At 46.9% G+C, this 17,422-nt stretch overlaps 1 protein-coding gene across 1 annotated transcript in view; it reads left to right on the top strand.

Moving 5' to 3' along the window:
• Positions 1 to 17,084, top strand: part of LOC120060207 (peroxidasin-like) — an 86,159-nt gene extending 69,075 nt beyond the window's left edge. The window contains exons 16-23 of the mRNA XM_039009352.1: positions 810 to 1,816; positions 3,605 to 4,101; positions 4,211 to 4,345; positions 4,583 to 4,791; positions 9,367 to 9,484; positions 9,630 to 9,762; positions 11,772 to 11,885; positions 14,544 to 17,084. Coding sequence (XP_038865280.1) covers positions 810 to 1,816; positions 3,605 to 4,101; positions 4,211 to 4,345; positions 4,583 to 4,791; positions 9,367 to 9,484; positions 9,630 to 9,762; positions 11,772 to 11,885; positions 14,544 to 14,717 — 2,387 coding nt within the window. The 3' untranslated portion in view covers positions 14,718 to 17,084. The remainder of the gene's footprint in view (positions 1 to 809; positions 1,817 to 3,604; positions 4,102 to 4,210; positions 4,346 to 4,582; positions 4,792 to 9,366; positions 9,485 to 9,629; positions 9,763 to 11,771; positions 11,886 to 14,543) is intronic.
• The last annotated feature ends 338 nt before the right edge of the window (positions 17,085 to 17,422 follow it).

Below are 17,422 nucleotides of genomic sequence, written 5' to 3'. Positions count from 1 at the left end.
AAACAAGGGGACTGGTCCCCCATATTTAGGATTTATGAGGGAGGGAGAGAGAGAGAGAGAGATAGAGAGCTAGAGAGAGAGAGATAGCGAGCTAGAGAGAGAGAGATAGCGAGCTAGAGAGAGAGAGAGAGAGAGAGAGCGATAGAGAGCTAGAGAGAGAGAGAGAGCTAGAGAGAGAGAGAGAGAGAGAGAGAGAGAGAGAGAGAGAGAGAGAGAGAGAGAGAGAGAGGAAAGGCTCAGTGATTTCACTGGTTATGACAACAGTCAAGTGTTCATTGTTACACCGGGCCCTAACTTTTGCACGTCAGCAAAAACAATGTAGCCTGTTTGGTTTATGTCTATGTGACCTGGGACACCCTCTCCCCCCACACACTGCTACCCCGAAGGTTGTGTATGGCTGGATCGATTCTGTGAATGACCAGAGGGTGGAGGTGGAAGGGTGGGATTTGGGGGGAGATGGGAGGGTTGGTGGTTGTTGATGTTTCATCAGCCAGCTGACTTCTGATGAGAAGTCTCACTTTTCCCCATTGAGTTGAGTCACACATCACACAAACACACACACACACTGAGCTGTAACACAGGAGCTGTCTAGTTTCTCAGGGAGTTAGCGCATGTCAGAGGAACACTCTTTGCCCTCAAGATGCAGGTTTACATTCCCAGGGAAAACATTAGTAGCCTACATGCTCCTCTGTTAGGTGGAACTATATTGATGTAGTGGTGTAGTACACAGCCCTGTGCTTGTTTCCTCTGTATGTGGCCTTATACAGTACACCATAAAGTACACCTCCTGTCCCTCCCTTCGTCCCCAGCATTCCGCTACAATGACCTGGTGTCCCCTCACTTCCTGGATGTGATCGCCAACCTGTCAGGCTGCACGGCCCACCGCCGCTTCAACAACTGTTCTGACATCTGCTTCCACCAGAAGTACCGCAGCCACGACGGCACCTGCAACAACCTGCAGCACCCCATGTGGGGCGCCTCCCTCACCGCCTTCCAGCGCCTCCTCAAGTCAGTCTACGACAACGGCTTCAACCTGCCGCATGGCGCTAGCAGCCGCCATCACAACGGCCACGCCCTGCCTTTGCCCCGCCTCGTTTCCACCACCATGATCGGCACGGAGACCATCACCCCAGATGACCACTACACCCACATGCTCATGCAGTGGGGACAGTTCCTGGACCATGATCTAGATTCCACAGTTGCCGCCCTCAGCCAATCACGTTTCTCAGACGGCCAGCTGTGTACCAACGTGTGCACCAATGACCCTCCCTGCTTCCCAATCCAGTTCCCCCCGGGGGACCCTCGGCAGGCGCGCAGCGGGTCACGCTGCATGTTCTTTGTGCGCTCCAGTCCCGTGTGCGGCAGCGGCATGACATCACTCCTCATGAACAGCGTGTTTCCACGGGAACAGATCAACCAGCTGACATCGTACATCGACGCGTCCAACGTGTACGGCAGCTCACGCCACGAGTCAGAGGAGGTCCGCGACCTGGCCAGTCAGAGGGGACTGCTGAGGCAGGGCATCGTCCAGCGCTCTGGGAAGCCCCTGCTACCCTTCGCCACGGGGCCCCCTACAGAGTGTATGAGGGATGAGAACGAGAGCCCCATTCCCTGCTTCCTGGCTGGAGACCACAGGGCCAACGAGCAGCTGGGTCTGACAGCCATGCACACCGTGTGGTTCAGGGAACACAACCGCATAGCTACAGAGCTGCTCAGACTCAACCCACACTGGGACGGAGACACCATCTACCACGAGGCAAGGAAGATAGTTGGCGCACAGATGCAGCACATCACCTACAACCACTGGCTGCCCAAGGTAAGGACTACTCTACTATATAGATCTAGTACTCTGTCTCATACTCTAACCAAGGTAGGGACTACTCTGCTATATAGATCTACTACTCTGTCTCATACTCAAACCAAGGTAAGGACTACTCTACTATATAGATCTACTACTCTGTCTCATACTCTAACCAAGGTAAGGACTACTCTACTATATAGATCTACTACTCTGTCTCATACTCTAACCAAGGTAAGGACTACTCTGCTATATAGATCTAGTACTCTTTCATACTCAAACCAAGGTAAGGACTACTCTACTATATAGATCTAGTACTCTGTCTCATACTCAAACCAAGGTAAGGACTACTCTACTATATAGATCTAGTACTCTTTCATACTCAAACCAAGGTAAGGACTACTCTACTATATAGATCTAGTACTCTGTCTCATACTCAAACCAAGGTAAGGACTACTCTACTATATAGATCTAGTACTCTTTCATACTCAAACCAAGGTAAGGACTACTCTACTATATAGATCTAGTACTCTGTCTCATACTCTAACCAAGGTAGGGACTACTCTGCTATATAGATCTACTACTCTGTCTCATACTCAAACCAAGGTAAGGACTACTCTACTATATAGATCTAGTACTCTTTCATACTCAAACCAAGGTAAGGACTACTCTACTATATAGATCTAGTACTCTGTCTCATACTCTAACCAAGGTAGGGACTACTCTACTATATAGATCTAGTACTCTCTCTCATACTCTAACCAAGGTAAGGACTACTCTACTATATAGATCTAGTACTCTGTCTCATACTCTAACCAAGGTAAGGACTACTCTGCTATATAGATCTAGTACTCTGTCTCATACTCTAACCAAGGTAAGGACTACTCTACTATATAGATCTAGTACTCTGTCTCATACTCTAACCAAGGTAAGGACTACTCTACTATATAGATCTAGTACTCTGTCTCATACTCTAACCAAGGTAAGGACTACTCTGCTATATAGATCTAGTACTCTGTCTCATACTCTAACCAAGGTAGGGACTACTCTGCTATATAGATCTACTACTCTGTCTCAAACTCTAACCAAGGTAAGGACTACTCTACTATATAGATCTAGTACTCTGTCTCATACTCTAACCAAGGTAAGGACTACTCTACTATATAGATCTACTACTCTGTCTCAAACTCTAACCAAGGTAAGGACTACTCTACTATATAGATCTACTACTCTGTCTCATACTCAAACCAAGGTAAGGACTACTCTACTATATAGATCTAGTACTCTTTCATACTCTAACCAAGGTAAGGACTACTCTGCTATATAGATCTACTACTCTGTCTCATACTCTAACCAAGGTAAGGACTACTCTACTATATATATCTAGTACTCTCTCATACTCTAACCAAGGTAAGGACTACTCTACTATATAGATCTACTACTCTGTCTCATACTCTAACCAAGGTAAGGACTACTCTACTATATAGATCTAGTACTCTGTCTCATACTCTAACCAAGGTAAGGACTACTCTACTATATATATCTAGTACTCTCTCATACTCTAACCAAGATAAGGACTACTCTACTATATAGATCTAGTACTCTATCATACTCTAACCAAGATAAGGACTACTCTACTAAATAGATCTAGTACTCTCTCATACTCTAACCAAGGTAAGGACTACTCTACTATATAGATCTAACCAAGGTTCCTGTCAAAGGTCTTCAGATTGATGAAAGGTGCTATCTCTGTAAATTATTATTATTGGTGATGATGATGATGATAATGGTCACCCCCTCCCTCAGGTCATGGGTGACACGGGGAGGAAGCTGATTGGCGACTACCACGGCTACAACCCCAACATCAATGCCGGCATCCTCAACGCCTTCGCCACGGCCGCCTTCCGCTTCGGACACACCCTCATCAACCCCATCCTGTACCGGCTGGACGAGCACTTCCAGCCCATCCCCCAGGGCCACATCTCCCTGCACCGTGCCTTCTTCTCCCCCTTCCGCATCGTCAATGAGGGGGGCATCGACCCCCTACTGCGGGGCCTGTTCGGAGTGGCGGGGAAGATGCGTGTGTCGACCCAGCTGTTGAACACGGAGCTGACGGAGAGGTTGTTCTCCATGGCCCACTCTGTGGCGCTGGACCTGGCCGCCATGAACATCCAGAGAGGAAGGGATCATGGGATACCGCCCTACAATGACTACCGGACCTTCTGTAACCTGACCTCGGCACAGAGCTTTGACAACCTGAGGAATGAGATCAAGAATCCCCAAGTCAGGGAGAAGCTGCAGAGGTGCAAACCAGGTTTTTAGCTATCAATCATTTGCAGTCACACTTGAACTGTGGCTCCATTGGGGTTGAGTAACCGTGCTGTGACTGTCTGTCTATTCCTATCTCTCCAGGCTATACGGCACTCCCCAGAACATCGACCTGTTCCCTGCTCTGATGGCTGAGGACCTGGTTCCTGGGAGCCGGCTGGGACCCACCCTCATGTGTATGCTGGCTGTCCAGTTCAAACGCCTTAGAGATGGGGACCGGTGAGCTCACATCCCCTCAGCTACCAATTCTTGTCAAATTAATTATGCTCATCCTCAACACATTTTTTAGGAGGATGAGAGAGAGAGAGAGAGAGAGAGAGAGAGAGAGAGAGAGAGAGAGAGAGAGAGAGAGAGAGAGAGAGAGAGAGAGATGGACACAGTATAGGTTTTGTCTGTATGGTGTGTGTTTACATGTAACCCTCCATCCTCTCCTCTCCTCCTGGGTTGTGCTTCCAGGTTCTGGTATGAGAACCCAGGTGTATTCACCCCGGCCCAGCTGACCCAGCTGAAGCAGGCATCTCTGACGAGGGTGCTGTGTGACAACAGTGATAACATCACTCGTATCCAGCAAGACGTGTTCAGCGTGGCACAGCTGCCCCACGGATATGGCAGCTGTGACGACATCCCCAACATTGACCTGCGCATGTGGCAGGACTGCTGCGAAGGTGGGTAACATAGAATATAAAACACACATTCATTCTGTCTTAAATTACTCCTTATTCCTTAAATAGTGCACTACTTTTTGTCATAGACATAGTGTATTGTCTTTCTATATGTCTTTGGTGAAAAGTAGTGATCTGTGGGAATGGGGAGTCTCTGGGATTGGTTGTGTTGATGCTGTTTTATACATGTTGTGGAGTGTAACTATGGTCCAATACTCTTGAGTGAACTTCCTCTTCTTCTTCATCAGAATGGAATATTTTAGGATGTACTGCTTCAAAGATTTTAAAAAAGATACCCAGACTGTTGGTACTGTTGGTACACAGGGTTATACACGGTTACGCAGGGTTAATGTTTGGACGCTTATTTCTGTGGAATGTGATGTGGGAAGCAACAGGACAAGAGAGGCTCTACATTTGATTACGAGGCACCTGACTAGGCTTTGGGTAATAATTGGTCAGTGCCCCACAGTGTTTGAGACTGCATTTACAAAAGCTTTGTGCATTTGCCTGACAGTGCTATCTGTATGACTGCTGTCATTTGCCTGCATGTGAAAACAACAAACCCAGATAAGATAGGACAGAGATTAAATAATACAAATGTTCAGGCTTTGTCTCATCACAGTGAAATGGGCCATTGACTAGCTAGATTGGATCCCCAGTTGTGGCTGTATAGGTTAGGGCTTGGGTATAATTGGAATTGATTAGTGGGTCAAGAATGTACCTTTGATCAACATTACAATAAATGCCATGGGTTATTTTTCATATTTTGGTAGTGTGTTTGTCTTGAGAGATGTATGTAATCAGCTACCTGCTCTACTGTTCCCTACTATCTTCTGACCCCAGACTCCTGGTACTACCCTCTGACCACAGTCTCCTGGTACTACCCTCTGACCCCAGCCTCCTGGTACTACCCTCTGACCCCAGCCTCCTGGTACTACCCTTTGACCCCAGCCTCCTGGTAGTACCTTCTGACCCCAGCCTCCTGGTACTACTTTCTGACCCCAGACTCCTGGTACTACCTTCTGACCCCAGACTCCTGGTACTACCCTCTGACCACAGACTCCTGGTACTACCCTCTGACCCCAGACTCCTGGTACTACCCTCTGACCCCAGCCTCCTGGTACTACCCTCTGACCCCAGCCTCCTGGTACTACCCTCTGACCCCAGCCTCCTGGTACTACCCTTTGACCCCAGCCTCCTGGTACTACCCTCTGACCCCAGCCTCCTGGTACTACCCTCTGACCCCAGCCTCCTGGTACTACCCTCTGACCCCAGCCTCCTGGTACTACCTTCTGACCCCAGACTCCTGGTACTACCCTCTGACCCCAGCCTCCTGGTACTACCCTCTAACCCCAGCCTCCTGGTACTACCCTCTGACCCCAGACTCATGGTACTACCCTCTGACCCCAGTCTCCTGGTACTACCCTCTGACCCCAGCCTCCTGGTACTACCCTCTGACCCCAGCCTCCTGGTACTACCCTCTGACCCCAGACTCCTGGTACTACCCTCTGACCCCAGACTCCTGGTACTACCCTCTGACCCCAGTCTCCTGGTACTACCCTCTGACCCCAGCCTCCTGGTACTACCCTCTGACCCCAGCCTCCTGGTACTACCCTCTGACCCCAGCCTCCTGGTACTACCCTCTGACCCCAGACTCCTGGTACTACCCTCTGACCCCAGACTCCTGGTACATGACCAGGCTTCTTAACACATTACCATGTGATTGTAAGGGTTACATATTACATTGAGAGTTAGCCCTGATGTTGTACATTCCATCCCAGGGTTCCATTGACTAACCCAGTAGTAGGCTACATGACTGGGATGACAGTAGGTATGAGTATGGGGGTTTGTCTTGGCCCATCTACTAAAATATATTATTTGGTTAGCATGTCGTCACATGTACGAGCAGCGCAACCAATTCACCAATTTATTGAATTACCTGGGACACTTCTCTTCAGCCAAAGCATAGGCTAGTAGATATGCTATTGGAAATTGTTGGAAAGTTGGAATTGGTATCTGGGGGTGCAGGAGAGGTTTTGGTTTTTGGAGAGCAGCTGAATTTTCCCTCCAACGAACCCCTGAGTGGATGACTCTGAGCCACTTATTCTGGGTGGCTGGGTGAGAATACAGGGCTTCTGTGAGCAGCTATTACACATATTAAGCTATTTACTCCCTACTGTGAGACACACTAGTCACAATGCACTTTTCCATTGGATCCTTTGAATGTTTTAGATGATGTCATGATTTACACTGAGTAGGCATTCAGGGACTTTTGAGTTAAAATATTTTCTATTCAGGTGGATACGGGGGTGAAGTGGAGAGGTCTGGGGGTGTACTCACCCTACTTTCACCCGACTCCACCTTCAACTGTTGCCTCATGCTTGTGACATTAATATTGGAAAATTGGTTATTCATCAAGTCAAATTAAATATAGTGAAATATAAGTCAAGTATGTTTTATTCCAAATCAGCCTTGGACAACGGCCAACTAGTTTCACTAGTCCTTGCTATGAGCTCAGATAATGTCCCTTGAGAACATAATGATTTTGGGATTACATTTGTGGTCGACTGTGGTCTCTTATCCTTAGATGATTGTTTTCCTTTTTTCTCTTGGCTCTGACCCTGAGTTCACTCAGCCTTCACAAATGAACATGGGAAAAGCTAATAAAAAGTGAATATCCTGTCAGTGGAGAGGGTCAGATGGGGAGAGAGTCAGAGGAGAAGAGGGTCAGACGTGGAGAGGGTCAGAGGAGAAGAGGGTCAGACATGTAGAGGGTCAGAGGAGAAGAGGATCAGACGTGGAGAGGGTCAGAGGAGAAGAGGATCAGACGTGGAGAGGGTCAGAGGAGAAGAGTGTCAGATGTGGAGAGGGTCAGACGTGGGGAGGGTCAGAGGAGAAGACAGTCAGACGTGGAGAGGGTCAGAGGAGAAGAGGGTCAGATGTGGAGAGGGTCAGACGTGGAAAGGGTCAGATGTGGAGAGGGTCAGAAGAGAAGAGGAGAAGAGGGTCAGAGGAGAAGAGGGGCAGACGTGGAGAGAGTCAGACAAAAAGAAGATCAGAGTAGAGGGTCAGAGGTGGAGAGGGTCAGAAGAGAAGAGGGTCAGACATAGAGAGGGTCAGACATATGGAGGGTCACAGGTGGAGAGGGTCAGATATGGAGAGGGTCAGATGAGAAGAGGGTCAGTGGAGAAGAGGGTCAGAGGTGGAGAGGGTCAGATGTGGAGAGGGTCAGAGTAGAAGAGGGCCAGAGGTGGAGAGGGTCAGAGTAGGGGGGGCAGAGGTGGAGAGATTCAGACTTGGAGAGGGTCAGAGGAGAAGAGGGTCAGACATAGAGAGGGTCGGACATATGGAGGGTCACAGGTGGAGAGGGTCAGATATGGAGAGGGTCAGTGGAGAAGAGGGTCAGTGGAGAAGAGGGTCAGAGGTGGAGAGGGTCAGATGTGAAGAGGGTCAGACTTGGAGAGGGTCAGAGGAGAAGAGGAAAGAGTTATGCTCTGGTTTCTGTGTGTGTGTGTGTGTGTGTGTGTGTGTGTGTGTGTGTGTGTGTGTGTGTGTGTGTGTGTGTGTGTGTGTGTGTGTGTGTGTGTGTGTGTGTGTGTGTGTGTGTGTGTGTGTGTGTGTGTGTGTGTGTCTTTCTCTTCATGCATGTGAGTGAGCGAGAGTTTTCTTTTTGATAAATAAGTATTTTAGAGCTGAGTTTTTTTCCTTCATGTTATATGTGTTGTATAGCTTTTGTTTATCATCACCCCAACCTGAGAAGCTCCCACAGTGTAAGTTACAGCCCACTTAATTACAGGGCCTCAATTACAGGGCCTCTCTGTGTAACTGGTTTCTGTCAGGGGGTTTATTGCTCTTCTATTATAAGGAGGGTGTGAGCATCTTGGGGGCAAAGTAGATGGCGTTGGCTTAGAAAAGGATTATTGACAACATGTAAATAATATTTTGTCTCCAAATGTATTGAAAACATAAATGCATTTTCACAATAAGCACTTGTTGTCTCTCAAATACATTGCTGCAGTTGTTAGCTAGCTGGTACATTTTTGCCATATTATCATAGATGTGGTATAAGTCAAAACACCTCAAAACAAGACAAGGTATCAAAAACAAGATAGAACAAGCTGAAACAAACCACCTAGTATTCCCCACATGGCAGCTTCTGGTCATTGTGGCTAGCTATCTGACCATTCAGAATCATAACACAGGGCCTTCTACCCTTGCAATGCATGTTCATCATTTGCGTGACCTTGTCAGGGAAACCGTCTATAAGGTGTGTGGGTGTGTGGGAGGCTGGCGTCTTGGTAGCCCTGCTCTTAGATAAGCTCTTTGAAGTGTGTTGAAAGGGGACCTGAAGATGAAGTGGTGTGTGTTCAGGGCAGATCCCCACCTACCACCACACTGTACTAAGGTGTGAGTGAGAGACTGTCAGCAGAGCTTTAGCAGTACTCACCAGCATCACTGATCACGTCACAGATAAGACTGCACAGGGCATGGGCCCAGAGCTTTAATTCATTCATCTTTATGTAATCTGAGTTTCCTGATTTGCTCCATTGTTTAAGTTGTGATTTGTTGTACCCCCAGACTGCAGAACCAAGGGTCAGTTCAATGCCCTGTCCTACCACTTCAGAGGGCGAAGGTCAGTGGACCAGAGCTCTGCAGAGGAGAAGCCTGCAGCCAACAGCATACAGGAGAACAGCAGGTATCTGGCTACATTAAGTTCCTTGAATGTGATAACCATTCTGCGTCATAGCTAACGACTGTGGTGACTAAAATGATTATAACTCACAAAGTTATGCTATAATAACATATGGTTGTATTTTGGGATATGTTTTCTTATATTTCAGCCCAGCTGAAGGCACTCCTGAAAATCTGGTGAATGTCTCTCTCACCTGGCAACAAAGCATTGAACCCTCGCTGAATGACTTCCAAGACTTTGTGGTGGACATGCAGAAGACTATCACAGGTTTACGGAAGCAGGTGAGAACAGTTGTACACTACATACGGCTAGCTCTGCTGGGTTTGTTCTTTAAGAAGTGTTACCCCAGTCTCATTCCGTCTGCTCATCACACATTGAAATAGCAACACCAGTCTTGTTGGATAGTGATTTGAGTGCTTCTTTACATCCTTCCTCTACACTGCAAGTCCAGTCATATTCAGCTCAGGCTCTTACACTTAGAACCTATGCAGAACATTGTGGAATCCAGACACTATTAGCCGGTATTGTATGTGCCCAGATTGAACAGGATATGCTGCCTGATGGTAGAGCATTTTAGCATGTAGCACACTGGGGTGGGATAAAGGAGAGCTAACTGTGCTGTAGGCTAACAGGCTAACATGGCTTTGATTAAAGTGGAACTTAAAGCGTTTTAACTACTTTGCAGATATGAAACAAACAGACAATCATAATATCAGTAAAAAATATATAATTCTCAGTTCATGCAAAAAAATTACTTTATAAGAGATTTTTTTTAAATGCGTACTTTTTTACTCCAAATTCCATTGTTGGCCGAATAGAGGGATGCAGTTCGATGCATGATTAAAATAATTCACCAATACATTTCTTGGTAGTTCCTGCTATCAGGTTATAAATTACAGCTGGCCTGGTACATTGTTTGCTTCCTCTACCCATTCAGGATGCACTGTTTCAGTTTCAATTACTCTTTATTTTGGACAAAAACGGACGAATGTAACTAAGGTTGGGAATGTCAATACAATCAAACAAGCAAGGGTAATGATCACAAGTCTGTCAATACATGGCTAATAGACTAGCGTATCTATTCATGTAGCTATTTATTTAGCGATAAACACGGACCCAAACATTAGTTAACTAGCTAGCTGCTGGGAAGATGTCATGTCATTGGACGAGTGGGTAAGTGGCCAACTTTTTACCCTCATACCGTGTTTTTTTTGTGGCTACAGCTAGAGATTCAGGTGTCATTTGGTTATCAAGCAAGAAATTTGGATCGCTTTGCTAGCTAGCTAGCTATGCTGAATTGAACCACAGTTAGCATGCATATTTCTTAGTTGTCAATCAAATGTATTTGGCATCAATTAAATGGGCGGGCGGGCAGGCAGTTCTCATTCAATTGTCAAAACATGGGTTGAGACAAGCATGCATTGGCAGGCGAGCTGCAGAAGGGCGAGTGGGCTACTATTCCCCATCGTTTATCAGCGCAATTTTGATGGTCAACTACAAGCTGAAAAGGTTTTAGAGTGTTTATCTACTGTTCCCTCGTTAGATTTTAGCTCATCTTTCTCTGGCTAACATTAGTTGTTGATCTTAAGGAGGGAAAGACACCTGTTCATGGTTGTTGGATAAATAGGACTGTAAAGTTCCTAAATGTAAGTGGACTCATGTGGTAATTACATATTCGCAGAAATCCATTCAGGTGTATTTTGTGACTTTTGGCGAATGTGTTCTAATGGTCTAAAGTCACGCTGTTGCTACTGTCTGTAAACACACAGTCCAGTTCAAAGTGAATGATGGCCGACCCGTGTGGCAAATTGCTTATTTGCATATCAGCTCTTATTGGCTAAGGCGCACCGGTCTGTGTAGAGTCGTACACAAACGTACACGTTTTTATTATGCCTTAATCACACAGAGAGCGTCATTGCGCTTTGGTACACCAGAAGTACATTCATTTCCAATGGTACTCTGCGTTTGCCTTGCAGCATTGCGTTAGAGGCAGTTTCTGTGCGTTCTGTGTGGTGCATACGTTGGATGTATCAAACGTATGCATCAAATTGTATGCGTAGGTTGTTTGACGAAATGATCGCAGAAGGTGAATGTTGAACTTTTGTTGCACACATATCCAGATGATGCTGCGTACCATTTTGCGCAATGACGCTGTGTGTGTGTGTGCTGGTGGGGGGGGGGGGGGGGTTGCTCTGGGCTTTAGTTTTGTGTGTTGCTCTGGGCTTTAGTTAGCAGAGGGGGTGCTACCTCCTTTCTTTAGGCTCCATTAACCCCTCCTGCCTGTCTGCAGATTAAAAGACTTGAAGCTCGTCTGAGTAAGACAGACTGCACTGATGCGGAGGGTCGTGAGCGATCGGACGGAGAAAGGTGGAAGAAGGATCCGTGCTCCACATGCGAGTGCAGAGTATGTACCCCCCCGCTCCACACACATGCGAGTGCAGAGTATGTACCCCACCGCTCCACACACATGCGAGTGCAGAGTATGTACCCCCCCGCTCCACACACATGCGAGTGCAGAGTATGTACCCCACCGTTCCACACATGCGAGTGCAGAGTATGTACCCCACCGCTCCACACACATGCGAGTGCAGAGTATGTACCCCCCCGCTCCACACACATGCGAGTGCAGAGTATGTACCCCCCCGCTCCACACACATGCGAGTGCAGAGTATGTACCCCCCCGCTCCACACACATGCGAGTGCAGAGTATGTACCCCCCCGCTCCACACACATGCGAGTGCAGAGTATGTACCCCCCCGCTCCACACACATGCGAGTGCAGAGTATGTACCTCCCCGCTCCACACACATGCGAGTGCAGAGTATGTACCCCCCGGCTCCACACACATGCGAGTGCAGAGTATGTACCCCCCCGCTCCACACACATGCGAGTGCAGAGTATGTGCCCCCCCGCTCCACACACATGCGAGTGCAGAGTATGTACCCCCCCGCTCCACACACATGCGAATGCAGAGTATGTACCCCCCCGCTCCACACACATGCGAGTGCAGAGTATGTACCCCCCCGCTCCACACACATGCGAGTGCAGAGTATGTACCCCACCGCTCCACACACATGCGAGTGCAGAGTATGTACCCCACCGCTCCACACACATGCGAGTGCAGAGTATGTACCCCACCGCTCCACACACATGCGAGTGCAGAGTATGTACCCCCCCGCTCCACACACATGCATACACTCCCCTACGTATTTATTTGGACAGTGAAGCTGTAACTTTTAATTCGGCTCTATACTCCAGCATTTTAGATTTGAGATCCAAAATGTTTCATATGAAGCGAAAGTACAGAATGGGTTTTTTAATACAGTATCTGTTTCATTTAGAAATTAAATTACTTCATGTATCTAGTCCCCCCTTTTGAAAGTGTCATAAGTATTTGGAAAAATTCACTTATGCCATGTACATGTACACCATCCCAACCGTGAAGCATTGGGGTGGCAGCATCATGTTGTGGGGGTGCTTTGCTGCAGGAGGGACTGGTGCACTTCACCAAATAGATGGCATTATGAGGCAGGAAAATTATGTGGATATATTGAAGCAACATCTCAAGACATCAGTCAGGAAGTTAAAGCCTGGTCGCAAATGGGTTTTCCAAATGGACAATGACCCCAAGCATACTTCCAAAGTTGTGGCAAAATGGCTAAAGGACAACAAAGTCAAGGTATTGGAATGGCCATCACATAGCCCTGACCTCAATACTATACTAATACTAGAACATTTGTGGGCTGAACTGAAAAAGCGTGTGCAAGCAAGGAGGCCTACAAACCTGACTCAGTTACACCAGCTCTGTCAGGAGGAATGGGCCAAAATTCACCCAACTTATTGTGGGAAGCTTGTGGAAGGCTAGCTGAAATGCTTGACCCAAGTCAAGGCAACGCTACCAAATACTCATTGAGTGTATGTACACTTCTGACCCACTGGGATTGTGATGAAAGAAATAAAAGCTGAAATAAATCATTCTCTCTACTATTATTCTGACATTTCACATTCTTAAAATAAAGTGGTGATCCTAACTGACCTAAGACAGGGAATTTTTACTCTGATTAAATGTCAGGAATTGTGAAAAACTGAGTTTAAATGTATTTGGCTAAGGTGAATGTAAACTTCCGACTCCAACTGTATGTGTATTAAAGTAGTCAAAAGTTAAGTATTTGGTCCCTTATTCCTAGCACGCAATGACTGCATGAAGCATGTGCCTCTACTAACTTGATGTACATGTCCATAGAGATCACACACACATGTACAGACCACACACAGACTTGCACAACCACAGTCTATTCACCACCGTCTCCTCAACACGCACACAGTGCAAAGTGTACAGTATATTCACTTCTCACATTCACACCCAGCTTATCAGGCCTGTTTGCCATTAGCGGCCTCTTTCCACAACTTTTCACACTGCCTGGAGGTGGGCTAGATGATCAGATTGACAGAGCCATTGGCGTGCCATCACTACTCCATTTAGCACCACGCCAGTGCCAGGATCCACCTGTCCTGTCCCATTCTTCCCTGTTGTGGCGCCATGGCCAGCATTACACCCTTCTACTATTTGGCAGTACTAGCCCCCTGGCACCGCAGTACTAACACCCTGGCACCGCAGTACCAACCTGCTGGCACCACAGTGCCAACCTCCTGGCACCGCAGTACTAACCTCCTGGCACGACAGTACCAACCTCCTGGCACCTTAGTACTAACCTCCTGTCACCGCAGTATTAATTTTCTGGCACTGCAGTACTAACCTCCTGCACAGCAGTACCAACCTCCTGGCACCGAAGTACCAACTTCATGGCACCGCAGTACCAATCTCCTGGCACCGAAGTACCAACTTCATGGCACCGCAGACCCATGTACAGTGTGTACATGCTTGACCGATTCTTGACCGATTCTTTTCACCTCTTTATCTTCATGAATCTCCAGTCTCTCACTTTTCCAACTGCTGGCAGAGGGGAAGGTTTCTCATGCCAAAACTGACGACCCACCTGCCCTCTATTTCTGTCTTTCTTTCTTTCCCTCCCTCTCTTTCCTCCCCCACTCCCTCCCTCCAGGATGCCCAGGTGACGTGCTTCATGGAGTCGTGTCCTCCGCCGGTGGAGTGCCAGGAGCCTGTGAAGCTGAAAGGATTGTGCTGCCCCATGTGTCTCAACCAAGGAGAGGGAGCAGCCAGTAACAGCCAGACCCAGACAGGGAGCCAGGCGCTGGGTAGCCCTCATCACGTATAACCCTCAGGTGCCCCATGCCCAAGTGTCTGACACACACACATACACACACAGAAGGAGAGACCCTGACGGTGTGCTTACCTTACAGCCACCTGCACCCAATTGCCTCGTTTTTTAAATCGTTTTTAGAAAAATCATAATTTGTATTATTTTGTTATTTTGATTGTCATGTCCCCATGGCCAACGAACTGCCTGAGGCTTGGTTTCAAATCCACTGGCAACAGGAGAGCAGTCACTATGGATATGCTTCCTTCTGGAAGGATGAATGGATGGATGAATATTTGGATGGATGGACAGATGGACAACCCCCCTTCCTCACTCGGGGCCTCCCAAACAGGGCCTCAGATAGAGGTCTCTGATCTGAAGTGTTACCTCACCACTGCATTTGAAGGCCCCACAAAGCGGCTGAAACAAATGTGTTGTGAAAAGAGGAGGAAATGGCACTGCAGCCATTACATCGACCATGGGTCGGCCATGTTGTCTCAAAACGCTTTCTCAGGTTAGAGATGCCGAAAAACTGGTGCTAATTTTCCCCTTTGTCTTAATGATTTAGTCACTAAATACAACCCTTCAAAGTATTATTATTATTTATTTTTACAATATGCAAAGCAACAAATATACACTCATTATGTGCCTTTTGTTCTTAAAAAAATCACATTTGAGAGACATTTTATGTACTAAATTACTTCCGCTTTTCAAAATGTTTATGGTGCTTTATATCATATTATGAATATGTATTTTCCCTTCCCTTCTGTATTACCTGCTAACATATGAAGATAATGTGAAGCCCTACAAAACACTTTTGCAATTCAAAGATGTCTACTGATTTTTACCTTGTTATCACATCTGTCTTCAATGGCAACTGTTGGTGAACTAAATAACATCTGGTATTTAGATATGTTATCTCCTCTCCTCAAGGCAATGTCAAACTTTTACAAACTTGAGGGGTGTTGGTTGGAGTTGGGGCTTGGGGTTGGGTTGGAAGGGGAGATATATTTGCCTCAACTGCTCTTTACTAGAAGGCATAATACATTTTTTCTCTCGAAATGTAATGCTTTTTCACACTCCATGTTGTTAAAGCAGTGAAAGGCCATTTGTTACCACTGTAGAGATGTAGTAATTTTTGTCCCAACGTTTTCAGTGTCCGCACCCTCTTTCAGTGCCTACTGCTAACCTACCACAGCAGTACTCTGTCCTACCCCTAGTGTCCCGTCTACCCCCCTCTCCAGCATTAGCCCATACTCACACATAGACATTAAAGGACTGCAGCCATACCTCCCTAACTATCTCGTGCTCTCATAACTGAACCCACAGCTTCTCAGCTCCAGTTTACTGAAGGACACTCACTCACATGCATTCCTTTCCTCCTTCCCAAGCACTCAGCCCATATGATGTAACTATTCTCCTCTGTGTGCTGGAGAGTTGTGTGTGTGTGACCAATCACCAGGTCTCTGTGGTTTTAATGCAGGTGAGAAACCTTGCCTGGCTCTCATCTCTTAGGTTCCTAGGAGACGATGGATATGGAGGCGAGGTGACGTCATTTGGCCGGGTGTGTGAAGCGCAGACTTCTACCTCTCTGAACCCCATTCCTCTTTAATGGAAGTCAGATGGGAGGGTAGGGTGGAACGGGAGATGGTGTCAATCAAGTATCTGGTGCTGCTTTATTTTCTGGAGGCCCCCTATTGTTACAAATCTGCCAACAGAGTATGTCCCATTGACGGGGACACACACACACACACACACACGCACGCACACAGAGGCCCATAAATCAGATACAAGTATGTACAGTATGCTGTTGGGGTCTGGGGTTTCTCCAAGAATGTCAAGGCAATCATGTAGTTGTGGTGGAGCTCAATAGCAATGTTGGCACATTGGTATCATACCACATGGAATACATCCTGCATTATGTATTGTAGACCCTTCTTTTCTCCTCCCTCTACTTTCCTCTGCAGTACCTTGGCTTTTACTCCTGCTTCTGTGTGTGTGTGTGTGTGTGTGTGTGTGTGTGTGTGTGTGTGTGTCTGCGTCTGTATATGCATGCAACCCCAGGTTTGGCTCCCATTGCACTGTGACCTCACTTCCTCTGCATCGCTGGTTGTCATGTCATCTTCAGCCATGTTGTAATGAGTACCTTTCGTTGTTTTTTAAATTTTCATTCTAACCCTCATGTTACTGGTCTCCCCTTTGTTCCCCAAACCCCCCACTGTCACCAGAATGCACTGCTCTGCAAGACTGAACATGCTTTACCTACACTGTCCCAAAGTCAGTGGTCAAAGTGGATACCTATCTGACAATTGTATTGTAAGTTTGCCAAAGAATTGTTTGCACTGTAATGTATGCCTCTCAACAATAATAAAAAATAGGCCACATTTGAAATACAACCGCCATGTTTGTTTCTGTTATTTCCCTGGTGGGTGCTGCTACTCTCTTTAGATACGTTTCCAAACAGTGTCATTATGGGTAAACATGTACAATACTGCCTCGTGTAAAGAAGATTGATGATAGAGTTGCATGTCTTAAGACCTGATCCAGTCTTTGCCCAATGCCATCAATCCTGTACTGTACTATGTAGCCATTCCTAGTCAGTTGTAATTTGGCTTTTAGACGTGAATGAAGAACACAAGAGTCATGTTTCATGAATACATGTTGTAGTGGAAACTCTATCCCCTGTGTAACTAAGGGAGATCTATCTGTCTGTCTGTGAGTGT

This window comes from Salvelinus namaycush, chromosome 15 (genome assembly GCF_016432855.1).
Source record: "Salvelinus namaycush isolate Seneca chromosome 15, SaNama_1.0, whole genome shotgun sequence".
Taxonomy (NCBI): domain Eukaryota; kingdom Metazoa; phylum Chordata; class Actinopteri; order Salmoniformes; family Salmonidae; genus Salvelinus; species Salvelinus namaycush.
The sequence above is the reverse complement of the archived record's forward strand: the minus strand, read 5'-3'. Positions and strand labels throughout refer to the sequence as shown.